The sequence below is a fragment of the Vipera berus genome (assembly GCF_964194415.1).
Source record: "Vipera berus genome assembly, chromosome: 1".
Lineage (NCBI taxonomy): Eukaryota > Metazoa > Chordata > Lepidosauria > Squamata > Viperidae > Vipera > Vipera berus.
The window spans coordinates 131,864,160-131,883,638 of record NC_138202.1 but is presented as its reverse complement, the minus strand read 5'-3'; the positions used below and the strand labels follow the sequence as shown (position 1 = coordinate 131,883,638).

The 19,479-nt window shown below is 35.8% G+C and overlaps 1 protein-coding gene across 1 annotated transcript in view; it reads left to right on the top strand.

Moving 5' to 3' along the window:
- Positions 1 to 19,479, top strand: part of MYLK (myosin light chain kinase) — a 195,133-nt gene that overhangs the window by 58,143 nt on the left and 117,511 nt on the right. The window contains exons 3-6 of the mRNA XM_081315205.1: positions 9,097 to 9,301; positions 11,126 to 11,174; positions 14,223 to 14,388; positions 17,749 to 17,914. Of these exons, the coding sequence (XP_081171331.1) occupies positions 9,097 to 9,301; positions 11,126 to 11,174; positions 14,223 to 14,388; positions 17,749 to 17,914 (586 nt within the window). The remainder of the gene's footprint in view (positions 1 to 9,096; positions 9,302 to 11,125; positions 11,175 to 14,222; positions 14,389 to 17,748; positions 17,915 to 19,479) is intronic.

The window sequence follows — 19,479 nt, the reverse complement described above, 5'->3', positions numbered from 1 at the left end:
TAGAAAATGGGAAATGATGAGTTCTAGTCCTTAGGCATGAAGCCAGCCATCTTGAGCCAATCAATCTCTTTCAGAAATGAAGGTGAATATATGTGTCCCAGAATAATGTTGCAGGATCCAATCTGCGTCAGTCACTGGGATAAGAGGTTTTGTTTTCCAAGCATTCGGACTCTTGCACTGGAGCCCATCCTCAGGGAACTTCTCTTTCTGAGAGAAATTCTTTGAGGATGGGCTCAGCATGAGTCTAAAAGCTCAGAAGACTAAACCTCTGGTCCTGGTGACCGACCCAGAATGGATCCTGCAATCACTTTTAGCCCTAGGAAGGAGGCAATGCAAACCACTACTGAAAAGCTGCCAAGAAAATTACAGGGAATGGTCCAGGCAGTGGCTAGGACTCAAAAAACTGACTTGAAGGCACACATACAATGTTATTTAATACTATCCAATAGAATAGAATATATTATCTCAGGATTGAACTGTTGAGTCCTCGATGCTCTCTGAGCTTGGTTGTTTTTGCCTGTAGACATTTTATTACTGTATTTTCCGGCGTATAAGACGACTTTTTAACACATGAAAATCTTCTCAAAAGTTGGGGGTCGTCTTATGCGCCCAGTCGCCTTATACGCCGGAAAATAGTAAATCCACGGGAGCAGAGACGTTAGTGGAAGCGGACAAATCCAGCGCTCGAGAATGGCGAAAGACGGCCTCCTCATAAATAAACCGACCAGCCCAACCGAGGCTGAGGCTTCAGCTTACCGGCGTCCTAGGGCAGCAGACCCCTTTTTTTTGGGAAGGGAGCAGGAGTCAAGCGCGTGCCGAGCCGCCGGCGCTCAGCGAGCACGAGAGCTCAAGGGAGCGCGGGAAGCCAGGCGGAGGCCGACCTGACATGTTCGCACAGAGCTGAGCTTCACCTGACCCTGGGAGTTCGACTTCAGGGCGTGGTGCCATGGCCAGACCTACAGCAACACCGCCTGGGAAGGCGCAGCTCAGGAATTGCGACAGGCAGACCGCAGCGGAAAGCTGGCGCTGGGGCTTCAGCAACCCGGGGTCGCCCCTCCACCCTGAAGTAGAAGGCGGCCTTTTGAAAAATAAATATTATAATATGTGCTAGGTTTTTCCCCTTTATTTCTTTTTTCCCCTTTCTGTATACTCCAGCGATAACTTATGCAAGTGAAAGGAGGAAAAACCCCGAGTTTGCATTTTCTTGGAAAACTTTAGAAAAGCACAGCAAAATGCAGGGGAGGGTAAACGGGCTTCTCGATCTCAGTGCCACACAGGGCTCCTTCTGGTTTCTAGTTACTTGGAAACTCGGGGCTTTCTTTGAGGGAATCTCAAACTTGTGGCGCAGGGCTGAGCCCGTTTCTTTCACCACCACCACCACCCCACCCTCCGCCGCCCTGTTCATTAACTAACCTACGGAAAGAACCGCCTTCTTTCAGACCTGGTGCCTTCCTGAAGTGTTGGGCCACAATGCTCGTCGCTCCTGGCCGAAACAGCCAGCGTGTGTGGCTGAAGTAGAAGGGGGCACCAAGGCGAGAGGAGACGAGGTTTAGGCGAGGCAGAGCAAAGCTGATCTCGAGGCCAAAAGCTTTTGATAAACCTTCACCTAATTGAGAAGCAGCCCTGACTTCCTACTTACCCGTATTTTCCAGCGTATAAGACTTTAACCCATGAAAATCATCTAAAAAGTTGGGGGTCGTCTTATACGCCCAGTCATCTTATACGCCGGAAAATACGGTACCTTATTAGGAAACATCAATATTAGTGAGTGTGGGGTCTTCCCCTGGTTTATATACAGTAACGTACCCTGCCACTGTTGGTAGGGATGTGATTTTCTCCTTATAGTTTCCTGATTATTATTTTCTATTTGATTGTTTCCCTGGAGTTAACCCCTGCTTATCAGGCTATTATTGACTGCAGGAGAGGATGTGTTCTGGGTTTTTTTCTTAGCTTTTTTGTCTCTTTTGAATGAAGTGTAAATGTGAGTTATCTCTGGGTCTGTTGATGGCTGATTTGTCTGAATGCCAAGCTTTATTTATTTATATTTTATTCATTTATCAAATTTAATAGCTGTCTTCTCACAAGAAGTTACTGGGCGGTAATTTATATTGTAACAAAAATTTCCAGGAATTCCCTAGCATTTTTTGGATTTAGCTTGGTCTGGGTTATTAATACTATATCATCGCCCTCTTGGAAAGTGTTAAGAAAAGTGTGTATTTCATTCCTTTCCTGTACTTCCCTTCTCCATCTCCCTGTTGGTGCAATACCAAAAGACTTCTGTTTTAAGCTACCTCTGCATTTCTCAAAGTATAGTTCACAAGAGCCATCTTGGAGTAATGGTGAAGGCACCTAGCTAGAAACCGGGAAACGGTGACTTCTAGTTCTACCTTAGGCACAAAGCCAGCTGAGTGAACTGGCAATCAATCTCTCTCAGTTTTAGAAAATAGATAAGGGCAAATCACTTTCTTGGCAAGAAAATTGTAGGGACTTATCCAGGCGGTTGCCAGAAGTCAAAAACTGACTCAAAGGTGCACACTCAAAAAAGGTCATGAATATGATATGAGGAAACATCGTGAGACAACAGATAGGTAGTTGCCATAGAGCACCTTCCTTGCAAGTCCTGTCTCAGTAAGCATACCAGTCTGATACCACAGAATGCCAAATTCAAGATAACACAATAGTTCCAGGGTCCTGCATGACGTCTGAATGTTCTTTTTGAATACACTGTGTTTGCATTTCAGTGGTACTATTGCCTGAAGAGCAAAAGTCTCTGTGCAAAGCTCTGACTATCTAACCTGATGCTTATTCTGCCAAGGGAATGGCAATGGAGGGAAGGTGATAGGCTACAGCATGATAGAGATTTAACAAGGACCAGATACTGTGCTTTAAGAAAAAGACAAGATTTGCTCTTCTTATCTCATACTGGTTATATGCAAAGTGGAGTGTCTGTGCATATTCACTTTCCTCATAGGAAACAGTCTGTATACAGTATATGTAGTGCATGTGCAAGGGTGACATTTTTTTTACCGCAAGTCAAGGTGATTGGTCTTGCCTGAATGCAACCTCAGCCACATGATGCAAAACATGAAGACAGGTTGTATTTACTTTTTGCACTTTTTATATTCATTCTGAGGCACTGCATATTTTCCACAAGTCATGTGGCAAAACAATTCCAAACAACCTAGCCAAGAAAACTGCAGGGATTTGCCCAGGCAATCACCAGGAGTAAAAAACTGACTCAACGATGCACAACCAAAAAAAAGTCATGAATATGATATGGAGAAATGTCATGAGACAACAGTTAGGTGGTTGCCGTAAAGCACTTTCTTTGCAAGTCCTTTCTCAATAGGCTTACCAGTCTAATATGACAGAATGACAAATGCAAAGTAAAACAACAGTTCCAGGATCCTGCATGAAGTGTGAAAAATGAACTCTTCTTTTTAAATGGAAAATGTATTTGAAATAAGAATAGAATCTTGCCAATTAAAGGGAAACTTTTAAAGAGTTATAATGCATAAGAATATTGATAAACAACTAATGTCTTTGTAATACGGTGAGGTGCTATAAGAGTTGGGCTATAATTGTTTAGTAACTATAACTAAATTATCCCATATGCTGCAATATTCTATGAATATATCTAACAATTCAAACTATTTTCCCCCCATTTTTTAAAAATTGCTGCACATAGTGCATCCCTGCAGAATTACAACAGTCTGTTTCATTAGCATGTAGTAAAAATGGCTGTTGAGTGCATGTATGCATGATACATATATGTACATCATATAAAAGAACAAACATTGCTTTGGGAAATCCCACTAATGAGGGTTGGGAAGTTTTTGGAAACTGCAGGTGTGGAAGCAGAATACAATGAGTTGTAGTTGTTCTCAGCTACAGTAGCTATATTTTAACACCAAACTCAAACTTTTACATGGAGGTTAAATGCATGTATGATTCTAGGTGGAAGTCACATGTATCTCTCAAGTACCTACTTATACAGCTGTATACAATTTCACCTGCAAAATGTTAGTCTCCACTTAGTCATTATCATTTAGTTAGCCACCAAGTAGTACTAAAAGAGTGAAACCCTACCTATTATACCAATGATTATATTTCAGTAGTGGCTCATAATTAAAAAATAGCACAGATACATCACAGTATATTTTTTAACAGTCATAAAGGCATTTTAGAGGATTTTTAATACAATATATAGAAGTAGAAACAGTATCAGGAAGTTCTGAGGAATGTGTGGTGTGCTTTTTAGTGGGCCAGACATCACAATGGAGAGATATTTCTGGATTGTATTACTTGAAACTGTATCCCACTTCATTCTAATATGGTGCCTGTGGTGTTTATTGTAATTTGTTTGAATCTTGTAGTAATTTTTCAATTATTAAAAAAGGGGCGAAACTTTTGGAGAATAATGCTGAAGCTCTAGCTTATCTAGGCAGAAATAATTAAAAGTGTATATACTAAGGTACATTCCTGACATAATTCAAGTTACTATGTTGTTACGACAAATGATGGCACTGACTTCTGTACAATAGTCCTCCTGGAGTTTTGCAAAGATACATTATAAGCAGCAAGATATTTGTCAAGAGTGTGGTTTGCAGCTGCTGCCTGCTTTTTTATTACTAGGGCTTATCTTTTACAGATCAGTCATGAACAGTTTTCTGTTGCAAGTATATTTAATAAACTGGTTGGAGCTTCTCATCTTAACCTTACTAACAGTTTTTGTGTTTTGTTTTGTTTTGTTTTTGTTTTGGAAAAGCCAGTTTCCATAATGTTGTTTAATTACTTTTAATTGTACGCCCTAATGTCTTTTACAAGAATAATTATTCTCTACATCCACTTGTCATTTCTCTCAGGTATTGCCTTGTTTAATAATGCAAAGTTGTCATTGCTTGTTATTGGGAAGATTAAAATCAAAGGGTGAGGGGATTGGTTAATAAATCTCTGTAGCTTGAAGTGTGTGTTTTTTTCCTTTTTATTGTGGGATGAAAAATAGATAACACAATGCTCCTAAAGATAAGGGTCATGAAATTTACTTATTTGCTGCATTATATCATATTTTCCTCACGAGCTCTCAGTAGCATATTGATGGAGAGCAAGAGGGAAATAAGAAGTGTGTTTAACCTAAATACACTCACTTAGCATTTTGCTCAAGTTTGCAACTCCTTGTTCCCAGTACAGCACCTTAGCACTGCATTACATTGTTGATAAGGATACAAGTATTTTACCCAACGAAATTTGTTTCTTGATTGATTGGATTTACATGCTGATCTATTCTGAAAAGGCCTGCAAGTAACTAAATATAAGATAAGGTTTTCAGTTAAATTGTCAAAATCATTTGATTGGAAACCTTTTTTGATGGTTGGCCTTTTTTTTCTGTTTTGGATCATTGGGGGTGGGGGGTTGCTCTAAATATGAAGCCTATTGTCTTTGCATAATAGATTATTGGGATCATTCCAAAATAATTTATTTATTAGTACTGTTTGCATATGGGATAAGAACCTAAACATCACCAGATGTGGAATTTCAAAATGTGATTGGTTTGTATTATAGTTGAAACTTGCATTTGATTATTTGAAATGCATGAGTAGTTTAGAATGAATTTGATTTCATTTTTTTGTTATTAGTTAATAAGCCATCTGGGATTCTAGACAAAACATTGGTGGCAATCTCTCTATGCCTTGTCAGCATTTTCTATTCTTGGCAAACATGCGGCAGCTATGGTGTGTCATTTTATATAACTTGTTCTTATATAATTTATATAATTTGATTGAAATCTGGAATTTATAGTTACAGAATGTACATTTTACTTCATGATTAGAATACTTTATTTAATTCCATTCCTATTTTAAAGAAAATTTCCCTTCTTGAAGCTGCCAGGTAAAGTCTGCAGTTAAATTTAAGAATTTTGCTAAACCTAAATGAATAATTTTTCAATAATTATTGAAAATAATTTTCTTGAGGCAGAAATCCTAAGAACTGAAAATCACAATCTACTAAACCCTCTGTAGTAGCCTCTAGCTCTGCTAAATTACAGTTTTCTCAAGGGCACCAAGTTAGACAAGATTTTTTTAGGGCTATTCACTCTCCATGAGAATGAGACATTAATTTTGAAAGATTTTCTTCTTAATTATGAACTGCTGAGTTCTGAAATAAAGGTTTTGTTATTTAGATTATAAAGTAAACAATAAGCATGATAAAGAATCTATTGCAATTTTAGGTCTAATGTAGTACAATACTTTTTTGCTGGGACAATTTTAATCTGTGGGAATGATATTTAAAAGGTTTGTAGTGTTTAAAAAACAGCAGTGATTTGACTTTATATGACTGACTTTCTGCCTAACAATACCTGCTATTCTTAATTATGTGCTTATGAGCTATAGCACTGAATTTCTTTCAGAAATTCATGGTCTATGTATTTTATATAGATCCTGAAAAATCACCTGCTGGTCTCAGAGTTAGATAAAAATAGTCTTAGTTGTGGATTTAAAATGTATCTGGATTTTTTCTTCATCATAAACAGAAAGCCTGAATGTTGTTTACCAGATAGAATGTAATTACGTTTGAAAGCTGTTGCTTCTTGAGTGTGCTTTTCAGTGTGTGAATGTGTCCATAGAGTACAATCGTAAATATATACATAGCTATTGTACTTCTCTTGGACGAGATTGTGTGTGAAAGGAGCATGATCGTTCAGGGAAGATAATTCAATATGTCTCAGTGCTTGACTTGCATATGTTTATATAAAAAGGGCTCTTTTTCAGTATCAGTAGAATTTCCTCATTGAAGCCATGATTAATCAAGTGGCATGGACTTAATTCAACTTGAACATACTGTATACCATACAATTAAAATCTTTGTTTTGAATTCTTGAATTATCTCTGAATGTGTAGTACTTATATAAAAATAGGTAAGGTTAAATCTCTATATTATATAGTTAATAAATCCATCATCCAACCATTATTGAATATATTATTAATGACAGATGTTTCTGAAGAGCCAAGAATATTTACAAGAATTAATTTTAAGCTTATATGAACATCTGCAGTTTTGGAATGGGTCAATTGGCAGTTTGGGGTAGCTGGTTCTTTGTCTTTAGAAGCTATGATCAAGCTTCTAATTATTTTTGGAGGGTTATTTTAATGGATCCTGAACAGAATACCCAAAATGTTATCTGAAAGAAATAGATTAGTATGACACATAGCATTGCTTGGGTAAAAATACTTATCAAAGTTATCTTGCAGTATGGTTTATCAGTGTAATACCTAACTTCAGTTAAATATCTGGACAAGAAAATGATAAGCATAGTATTCTGCCTGCAATGCCCAAATCAATATTAAGCCACTTGCAGATATTAGTCCCTTAAAATATTTGGCAAAGAATAAGAAGGAATTTCAAATAAGAAAAAAAAACTATGTACCAAAGAACAGTTTCTACCAGAGTGAGATTTGAGTTATGTGATACTCTGGTGAAACATGGGAAAGTATTAAAGAAAGAAAGAAATTGTGTAAGTATATTAAGTGTGCATACCCATAGTCACATGCAAGTGAGATGGGTAACTATATATATTTAATAAATAATAACTGGAGTGTCAGACAAAAATATTGTACATATTCTCTTTCACTGCAAATGCTGTGCTTCATTAACAGTAAAATTACTAGTTGACTGGATAGCCTACTGGGATACTGGCAATAGATTACCTTATTTCCTCCAGGGGGTAAACGTATGTGTTACTCGTAGATCTGCCAAGTTTATAGTTAAAACTGAGAATTCATTTTGTTAAAGAGATTGAGTAGAATGCAAAGCTGATTATTGCATTTGAAGGCACTTCATTTTCTATCTTTGTATCTTTGCATTTTACTTGATATTGTTTGTGTTTTAATACACTCAATTGACTAGTAAGTGAACACGAATATAGGTGAAAACAATGTGCATTGGCATGAGACTTGAAGCTATCAAAGTAATTTACTAAGGGAATAAATATAGTGAACAGTATGTTTGAGCTGTTTAACTTACTGCTCAGTTCAGGGTAATAGGATACATATGACAGGCCTATATTGCTTCTTTGAGTCTGTGGAATTATGTATTGTTGTTTGGTCATTGGATAGCTTTGTACTAAGTTCCACATTATTAAGGCATTCTGGCAATTAAAAAAAAAGAAAAATATAATGCAGAAGCCAAAATATCTTCAAATCTCCCCTTAATTTTAATCTCCACTGATCAAATAATAAAACTGTACTCCTAGTAAGAATATTAAAGTTATGAGTGCCTCCCAATATTTCTTTCATCATATTCTAATATTGACATGCACAGTGTATCAAATAAATTATTTCCCAGTTTACATTGTTAAAAATACATATCTTTTGAATGAATGTTTTAAAATCAATTCAAATATAATTTTTTCTCAAACACAGATTAATGTGAATGCTTAAAAGAATACACAGATGATAATCACTATGTTTTGGCCTTCCATGGTATTCACTACTATCCAAAAGGGAAAAGAATAGTTAAATTTACACAATTTATCTGGGGATTCTGATTTTCATCCGTAAAAAATGTTGTTGACTAGACTTTGTACACTGACTGTCGCTTACTTTTTATTTTGCAGCTGGTTTATATGGAATTGTCTGAGCAATGCTGTTTTTGAATACTTTTCAAGGAGAATTCATCTGATAAAGGAAATTATAACCTGTGATTTTTCAACCTGCATATGGTTGTTTTAATTTACACTGTTATAGGTCTGCCATACCAGACTGAAAAATGGGGTCATAGATTTATTATCTGAAACTATTTCTCAACATTTCTCAATTTTGGCTTTTAAACCTCAACAGGCAGAAGAAGTTCTTGGATCAACATTGCTAGTTTAACAGCATGATGCATCCGTAGATTCTCTTCTTTCTGTTCATATTTTTGCCTTTTGGCTCTTGGTGATTTGTATGTGTTTAGCAGACATTACTTCAGAAAATATTTTTTTCCACTGGCTTGCAAAGTGTTCTGCATTTGTTCCAGGTAAAATCATTTTCTGTTTTTTTTTCCTTCCTCAACCCCCCATTTCTTCTCTCTGGTTATTTCTGTATGGAACTATTTTAGGTGAGAGGCAATCCTGAACCTCAGATCACATGGTACAGAAATGAGCACCTTGTCACAGGAGAGCGCTGTGTAACAGATTGCAGCATTCGAGGAATTTTCAGTTTGATGATTAAAGGGGTAAAGGAGGAAGATGGTGGTCTGTATATGTGTCAGGCCAGAAATGCTGGTGGGATTCGCCAGGTGACTGTGGAATTGACAGTGGAAGGTAAGAATGTTAGCAGTCAAGCACAAATTCCATTCCAGAAGCTCTTTTTTCTGTGCAATGCCCCTTGTTCCATCCCAAATTTATTTTTCCTGATTGCAAAAGCAAGTGTGGAAAATAAAGGACAGAATGCCAGTTGGCTACCATTTTTTAATGCTCTGGCTAACTCAGTGGAAGAAAGGAGCACAGCAATTGAAAATACCCAAGCTGAAATGTGTACTTGCTGCAGAGAGTTTGAGAGACAAGGCCTTCAGCCATAAAACACTCTGAGGATGAGTCTGTGCCTGTTACCATTTGTTTTTCTACCTGATAGTATGAATGACCTCACCAATATAAATTAGGGACAATAAATCTGTGATTTCAGAAAACTACTACCCCTCATGATTGGCTGTAGTGTCTTGGGTTATTGGGACCTGTAGATTTTCAATATCTGGAAAGCTATAGGTTACCCCATCCTAATCTAGAGATAACACTTTTGAACCTATTGCATATGAGAGTTTGAAGGCTTTAAAAGGAAACTGAATTAATTCACCGAGGACAAGTCAACTGAATACCATCTATCCTACATACGCAATCTTCCCTCCAAGATTTGAAGAAACATGCCTCCAAAGACCAGTTGTCCCCTGAGATGTCAGTGTCTCCTGCTTGTGAGCATCCAGAGGCATTTGACTGGGAGCAAAATGCTGAGTTGAGGTATGCCTAAGGTCTGCCTTAACCTGATCCAGCAGGGCTATTCTTATGTAGAATTCTCATCTATAGGATATCAAGTGGGAAGACTACTTTGGTGTTTCAAAGCAGGTTAACCTAGGTAATTTATAACAGTTACTTTTAAGCAGGGGTCTTTAAATTTTGCCCTTTTATGACTCGTGGACTTCAACTCCCAGAATTCCTCAGCCAGCACGCCTGGCTGAGGAATCCTGAGAATTGAGGTCCACAAGTCATAAAAGGGCCACGTTTGAATACCCCTGCTTTTAAGGAAAGAACACTGTTATCTTCTTATGCTTACCCAAGCATCTCTAAAAGAAACCCATAATATAGGGAAAATTTGATCTGAGGACATTCTGGTTCAAATGTGAGTCTTAACCACTATGATTTCTGTTGAGATAAGCATAAATTATTATTTACAGATATTTGCATTAAATTTTATTAATGTTTTTCAATCTTTTATGCTGTCTCCCATATTTTGCAGAAACCAACTGTATTTACCATTCATTAAAGTTCATAAAGTTCATTTGCTCACAACCAGTAGATGGTGCTCCAAACTCACAACATAATACCTTCCATCCTGACTTCTGACTTGAAACAGTTCCTTAAAAGTTTTGGTTGTGATGTTTCAGCAGAAGAATGTGTTATAGAAATATCAGACAGGTGAACCAAATGTCTTCAGGCTGCTCACTTGGAATTAAATAAAAACTTCTTACTGAAGTCAATGAGCAGTTTTTGAAATAGCAAAAAACAATTAAGCAGTTCTATTTGTATGTGTGGTCAAATGAGATAAAAACCAAATTTTCAGCAGATGTTTCTTATTTGGGTGCATAGGGCTGTAGCTTGGACTGCTACTCAAAGCACTTCACAGCAAACATCTGCCCTGCAATTACTCAATCTCTGTTGTAAGCTACAAGTAAGGAAAACTTGATTAAATGTGTTTTTCAGGTGGAGAATGAGCAAATGTAGAAGCAAATAATGTATTTTTTTTTTTAAAAATGGGCAAATATGTTGTTGCAATATATAGAGATAGAAAAATCCATAAATTCCATAAAGGGTCCCAATGACTTGCAGTCCTAATAAAATATTTTTATATCTGACAATTTTTCTGTTTTCTTTTAGGAAAAGTTTTGAAGAAATATAACTTGCCTTCCAGTTCCAAAAGTTCTGGGTAAGAGTTTGGGTGGCATTTATATACTTAGAGCAGATATTTATTCTGTAACATTGCACAGAAATACCTTAAAAAGGCAAGGTTTTCTGTTTGGCTTTAGTCATAATAATTCTGCTGTATTCAAAACATTTCATGGAACCATATATTTATGACAATGTCAGTATATTTTTCTGTCTGGCCTACCTAATGGAGTTCGTATCGCTGTTGCAAATCTGATTGTGTTGTATTTCTTCTCCTTCTTATACTCTTGTGAATCAGGAAGGCTTCTGCCTGAGCCACTTTCAAATTATCTTGTTTCTTTGGACTTAAAAAAAAAGTGTTTCGGCTTCATTTGCCTAGGTTTATGTACATTTCTGTCAAATTCATCTTCCTTGCTTTTTACAGTATTCAGTATTGTTAAGGATTGTAAGCCATTTGGCCTCTTTTGTGCTTACTTTGTTCAGCTGACAAAACTTTTAACCAAATTTATAATGTAAGCAATCTGTTCCACCAATTTATTTCTTTTTAAATTTGCTTTTAGATCTAGTCTAGACATCTCTGGTGTGGCCAATAGAAACTTGCTTTCTGGACTTATAATTCACTGTTGTTACACCCCACATTCCAGGTTACTGTCTGATCCGGATTCATATTCAGGAAGCTGAATTGCTATTTATTTTTTCCCCTTGAAGAATAATTTCATACATTTTCTAATATGATTTGTAACTATTATTTCACTAGGAAGTACAGATTATAATATCAACCTATTTTTTAACAGCAAGAAATAGAGACAAGTCATCCGTGGCCCAGCTTTTAGAATTTCTTTACCTTTTAGTATACCTTAATCCACATTATTAAGTTTCCCTGTATTACACTGTTTACAATATAGTATTTGCTTTTTGGGCTGAGATCTCATAGTTTCTTTTAGTAGTATAATACATTGCAGAAGATGAGAAACTTGTTTCATATGGGTAAGTGTTTTGTACAGTGCAGATAACCATGACTTTAAATTTGCTTGAAATTCCCAGCTTCATTTTCATCACTGTTGATTATTCACTACTAAATAAGTGTGATTGTGATATTTGCCATTAAAGTGAGCTAGACTTCCCTTAATCCTAATCCTAACCTGTTCTTGACATTGTGTGGAATTTAGCCAACAATATTTTGGGCTGGGAATTTATAAAAATCAAAGTCCACTAGAACTGGTGAAGAACTAGTATGAGCAAGACCAAATAGGAATTGTTTAGTGTATATTCAATGTTCTATTGCTGTTTGTTATTTCATGGCTTTTATCACAGTTTTAAATGATGAACTCACTGAACTGGTATTGGTTATTTAACCTTTGAATTTCTGAAATATAAGCATAGCTAGGTTAACATTACAAAAATTTGTAATTAATTTAATTCATCTTATACATAGCAGCATGTAGCATGGGCCACTTTCTGATCTTCTTTAAAAAGGCCTTCTTCTGAAATATTTATGGCAATATGCTAATAATTATCTTTTAAAATGGAGGAAAATATAAAAACTAATGTTCCCCAGCTGCTCATTCCCAAATCACAAGATTCTTACAAGCTTCTTGGTGTTACTTTTTAAATTACTTTTGTTTCTTAAAATTTAAAAGGAATGTTCATAAGTTAATAAATGTACCAGTTGACTGGAACATCATGAACAAGAAGTCCCTCCCCACTTTCCAAATATGGACTTATTCCAAAAATTAACCAAGCCAAATAGTGGCAGGCTTACAGCATGTACCTAGAACAAAATACATTCCATTTATCTCTCCCCTACAACACCCTTTCATCACCAGTCAAAGTTGATAGAACCTTAGTATCAGCCTTCCATCCTTCCGAGGTAGGTAAAATGAGGACCCAGATTGTTGGGGGCAATAAGCTGACTTTGTAAAAATGCCGCTTGGGCCCCCCCGAAAGCCCTAATAAGCAGGCATATACATAGAATGAAGGCTATTGCTAAGCACATTGATTTGTGCTTCTTAGATTGTAAGCCGCCCTGAGTCTTCGGAGAGGGGCGGGATATAAATGGGATTAAAAAAAAAGTATAACCTTTTTAATATTTATTTGAAATGAGTGGTTGTCTTACAGTTTTGCAAAACAGATTCTGATTTTTCTGTAGAGTTGTGTTATTTCCAGGCCCCTTGTTTAAACTTCATAATTAATGTTTTTAGATGAATTGCCACAAATCATCTGCAGTAAACAAGTTACAGTTCTTACAAAAACAGATGTATTTTTCTTTCTCTTTTGATCATGATGGCTTCTTTCTGTTAGTATTTTTGCAGGTAGAAAGACACTTCTAGGTTAGGTATTTTTTCCAAGCCCTTCAAATGAAAAAGTTTCCTACATTTTATCTTGGGGGTGGGGGGATAATTGATATTTTTCATCTTAATCTAATGGTAGCTTTAAGAAAGTTACCTGATTTATGCTAGTACAACATTTACATAAATCTTTCAAAGGCTCTCACAGTTGAGATGGACTCAGATGATGGTAAGAAAATGGGCAAGAATTCAGGGGGAAAAAAGACCAAGAAGAAAGCTTATTTGGTTTGCTGCAGTTAGATCTGTCAAATAGCATGGATTTTGTTGGGGTTTTTTGCATTTCTGTATATTGGATGAAATCAGGAGGTAAAATGTTATTTAAATTCAGAATTCTCAATGCAAGAATTGTATTATAAAGATCATTCTTGTACAACTGTTGAACTTGCACTTCCATGATGCATGCACTCACATGGTTTTATATACAGTACAGAGTTTCCTTTCTTCTTAATTATTTGGAGTTTTCATGGAGACCAAATATATTCTTGTTGTACAAAGTCTAAATCTACTATTTGTTCAAATGTGGGCATGTGTGCCTCCTCATAATGATGGGGGGGAAACCAAGCTTTTGTTTTTTAATGCTTGAAGATACATGTTGTACTCCAGGATACTATGTGGAATTCACTTCTAGAGTAGCACCATATTACATATTGCCTGCAATATCCTGAAATTCATTAAGAAGCATGATTCAGTAATAATATTCAATTACTTTATTTATCCTTGATAATATTATTTCATTCAAGGGGTCAGTCTACTCTTCTACCTATAGAACAACGGCCAAGCATCTGGGGCGAATGTCCACCCAAATTTGCTACAAAACCCAATCGGGTTATTGTACGAGAAGGACAGACTGGTAAATTTTCCTGTAAGATAACAGGGCGACCTCAGCCTCAGGTCATCTGGTTCAAGGTATAATTGTAATATAATATTCAGATTTTCTAAAGAGTTGCTTACAGTATATTTGTATATTGAGAGGATCTTAAATCATGGGTCATTTTTCTTTTTCCTATGTATCTAGGGGAAAAAATAGATTCTTTAATCCTCACTTTTTCCATTTGCATCAGTAGTAAAATTGTGGTTTGGCATATCAGAATGTATTCTTTTAGAAACATTGAAAGACAGACTTGTATACAATGTGTTCTAACTTTACTCAATTTTTAATTTAAATTAAGAAGGTTTTTGCAAATAAAAGTGATAACAATTTAAAGAAAAAATAAATTAACAGAAAAGTCATAAGTAAATAAAAAGGAAAGGGAAAAATGAAAGATATAAAGGAGTAGCTTCTGATCTTCACAGAAGTTATAAATGCATTTATATTTTATCCTCTTTCTGTCTAAGGTTCCATTATGGATCCCGTCTTTCCATATTCTACCCTTTTTAAGCATCAAACCATAAAATATAAGTTCATTTTTTCCATTTTCAGCACAAAGTACAAAAAGTCTACAGTTACTAAGAAGAACTAAGTTACTTTTTTCTCTAATCCAGCAAGTCAATGTTGCCATTTCAAGGTGTTCTAATTTTAGTGGTCTGTAATATTTTTGACTTCTGATAATATAAAATTATCAGATAATTTCTTATCTCTATGCAATGGGAAGCTAAAATTAAACTTATTAAAATTAACAATAGTTATCAGAACCATTTGCAAGTGAACATACTGGTAAAAGAAATCTGTCTCTAAAGATTTTTTGAATGCTGAGGGACCTGGGAGTCAAATGCAAGTCCCTTGAGAATGCTTGTCATAGTTTTGAAGCAATACAAGTGAGGACCAGGCCAAAATTCCATTGAAATGCATTTGGAAAATGAGCGTGATTCCAATATACATGGAGCTGTGAAGTTACCATTTTCTTGATTACCTTTTCCAGCATTTGAAATAGTCCTATAGTTCCACTGATTCAAATGAGATCTTATTGCATCCTTTAAGCAAAAGGGAACACATCCTTCCCAGGATGAGGCATTGATCAACTTCCCTTAATGAGGCCATCCTGCATTGGTTAGTTCTGGTCTCTCCACATACCCTGTCCACATTCCTGGGATCTACAAGCCAATAAATAAATAATATATAATAAGACAAGCATGTGCCAAAGTTTCATCTCTGGGATCTGCCCCAATGTCACATTGTAAATAGATTTAATTACCTTGTCCACAAAGAATACTGTAGATTGATCACAATATCGATTATCCCAGTGCCTTCCTTTCAACAACTTGGTAGGGAAATGTCATACAGTCAGGAAAAGCAGTATTGGCTAGTTCAGTACAGATGCTTTAGAGAAGAAAGTACTATTTCTATATCCATTGCAATTGAAGTGAACTTTTCAGGTAGGCCTAGCTTCACTTAATTTGACTATACCTGAGAATTTCTGTGCTCTGCTATAACTGATATCTTATCCACTTCATCACTGTTCATTCTCTGTTATGCCAAGGGGCTGTGAGAAGAAACAGGATGCTTAAGAACAGTAGGGTAGGGTCAGCTTGTAAGACGCTCTGAGTCTTCGGAGAAGGGCGGGATATAAATGGAATTTAAAAAAAAACTTCCATTAATGGCATTGCGAATAATGATACAGAAATTTCCATAAGCATATTCAAGAAACCATTCAAATCCATCGGGTACCTGAATTCAAGTATGGGACCTTTACCCAGCAGAGGTTTATGGATAAACCTCTGGATAAAACTCTTGAATATGTAATCTGTCCATGATAATGAAACCAGGCAAGGCTCCTCAAACTTCAGATCACTAGTTCCACTGAACAGAAAGTGAAATCCAACATGTGTCATGCTGCAATCGCGGGCCACAAACTTATTAAGATAAGTCTGTGATTAATACAAAATGTTTAAAAGATTCTAGTTGAATATGGTTAATTACATCATAATTGTCTTTAATATCCCCCGGTCAAGGAACCTAGGTTGGTCCAGTGGAGATGCCCCTGAGTAACCCATCAAGCTCAGGAAGAGGAAAAGGTAGCATAGCAGTATGCACTCCAAATTGGCAGAAATTAGGATGGAACATCTTGTCAGCAAGATGGAATTGTTATAGATCATGATTACTCTACACACTCATTGCCCTCCAGTCCTGGCTTGTGTGTGTGTGTGTTCTGTAAAATACATAATTTTATTGAATAATTTTTTAAAAGGATATAAAGTAATAAAAACTAATATAAAGTGAGAAGAACAAAAAACAAACCAAGAAAGGTAAAAATAGTTTCTAATCTTTACTGGAGTTTTAAGTACAATTATAAATTTACCTCTTAGTCTGGGTAATAGTTCTCTTCTTTCTATATTATGTCTAATCAAAACTATAAATCATAAGTTCATTTTATTCTGTTTCATGCACAAAGTCCATAAGGGGTTTTCAGTCAGCAGTAAATGTATTGTCTTTTATCTTTTCAAAGTCAATTGAGCCCCCTCTGCAAATTCCATTATCTTCAACGATTCTATTCATCTTTGTGCATGCAATAATCTCACTGTAGTTATCTTGTATAAAAACAAAGCTCTTTGACATTTTTTCAACTGTTTGTCCATCAATCACAAAAGAAAAACCTCTGGTTTCAATTATATATTAATCTTTAAAATCCTCAGAACCAGTGTATGTATTTTCTAGCTTTTTACATAAAGTGTATGTAATACTCTACTAGTGTATCAAACTTTCTAGCTTTTTTATATATGTATCCACCAAACATGATAAAATGTCCCTTCTTGTTGCTCACATTTTCAACATAAATTTGAATTGCCTTTAAATATTCTAAGCAATCTCTCTGTTGACATAAACCAGTGGTACCTCATTTTATTAAAAATATATTTAATGTTATAATGTAATGTAAATTTCAGTCCTTTCAACCACATATTTTCCATTGTTCCATCTGTATATTATAGCCAGTTTTGGCCCACTTTATCATATATTTTTTCACTGCCTGCTTTAAAGTTGAGAAGCCCAACAAAAAAATCTAGGAGAAGTAAACACTTAGAGGTTAACTTCAAGGATGTGGTGCTCAGCTGAGTCTTTATTCAAATAAAAATATCTTTTGATCCAGTATTTAGAAGATCCTGACCTGCTTACAGAAACTAACTCTATAATACTCAGATTTTGAATATTACTTTGTTTCTGGTATACAGCGGAGTGGTTTATTTTTGAGGAGCATTTTAATATTATATCAACATGCAAGGAAAGCACTGCATTGTGAAATAAAGAAAATAATAAAGCATGAAAATAAATGATATTTTCTCTCTTTTCATGAATACAACTAGACATGTCATTTTATTTCTTGATGCATGCAGGATGAAATTCAGGTGCAGAAAAATGATCGTTTTTACATGTTTGAGAAAGCAGGCATCCAGTTTTTGGAAATCCAAAATGTTCAGCTGGCTGATGCTGGACTTTACACTTGTACCTTGATGAATAATGCTGGGAAGGCTTCTGTGACTGCAGAACTCATGGTTCAAGGTATGATTAAAACAGACTAAAAGGGAAAAAATGCAGACATGCCAACTAAATGTTTTCCAAGAGTTGGGCCAGTTCTTCTTTTATTCTCCAAAACTCTTTCCATCCTCCTGTTTTTACAGAGTGACTCCTAAATTATGGTCCAAACATACAGGTTTAATTTTTTTTTAAAGTTGCATTTTATTTTATCCAGGCTCCTTTCTCTTCTTCCTAGTCACATTTAAAAAATTGAAGACATCTTGGGAGTGAAATTGGTGGTGGTGATGATGATGATGATGATGTCATTCTTTTTAATTGCTTCTGCTCCCATAAACTACTTAAAGGAGTTATGGTTCATAAAAGAGTAAGGTTTTCCCATTAATCCTCACCCTAAACCATAAAAATGGTTATACAAAAGACTGGCTCAATGTAATCCTATTAACTTCATAATTGATTCCTGGGTCTGGTGCTACATAATCAGACAAACAAGCTAACAGTAAACAACAGACTAATCAAGGAATTACCAAGACCAACACTGACAGGGCAAGCCACTAGGGTATAAAATGAGAGCAAATCCCACTACCTTTTAATGTATCTTTTCATTCACAGACTGTAAACTAACTGAGCATTGATTATTAAAATTGGAATAGAAAGAAGCGGGAGCCGAAAGGGAAGAGCAGACCAATCTGTGATAGGAATAAAAAACACCAGAACATTTATTTTGTAATCATAAAAGGTTTGAATCACGATCTCATGTGAGTTTGAGCTTCTCAAATCTGATCAAAACTAAGAAAGTAATTCCTAACCAAGGAGATTAAGGATGAAAGGCAGCAGCCAACATTGCAGAAGGTCAAGGCACATCAAATAAAATAACCTATATCTACAGAGACACTTGATTTCCTTCTCTAGTTAGTTATATGCCAACAATTTAATTAGTGGCTATTGTGTTGTTTCCAGCAAATCCCTGCCATTTTTAATCATGGTAACACTTCAAAAATATTTTGTTCTGTTCCCTGATCTCAGTCATCCGCCTTAACAATCATCTTCCCATTCTCCTGTACACCTGAACCTTGCCAAGTATAATTCTTTCATCTAGCCTTGATTTGCTCACATCAAATGTCTAAACCACATGAATTTCTGCTTTCTGATCATGCCTCAAAGATGCCATCAGTCTTTAATTCACTCAGGATCAAATCATAGGTTCTACCTGAACCTCATGGTATTATTCATTATTGAAATATAATCCATATTTAAAGTAATCAATATTCTTTTTTTCATTATTTCACAAGAAGGGAGGAAGGAAGGAAGATATAATAGAAATACCTTTATCTTTCATGTTCTTAAGTATATCATTGCCTTCTTCTCTTTTTGTGGCTAGAAACTACATCTGCTATAAATTGCGATGGTACCAAAAGGATTGTGTATATATGATTTTGGCATCGTAAAAATGCTGCTATTTTGTACTTGTGTTAAAGTTGTGCCATTTGCATGATGACCTTGTCACACAAGCGCTGTCATTTGAGCTGTTTTCTCCTTCCCTGCAGATATCTATGTTCAGGGAAAAATTACCAGGAGGCCAAGCATCAGGA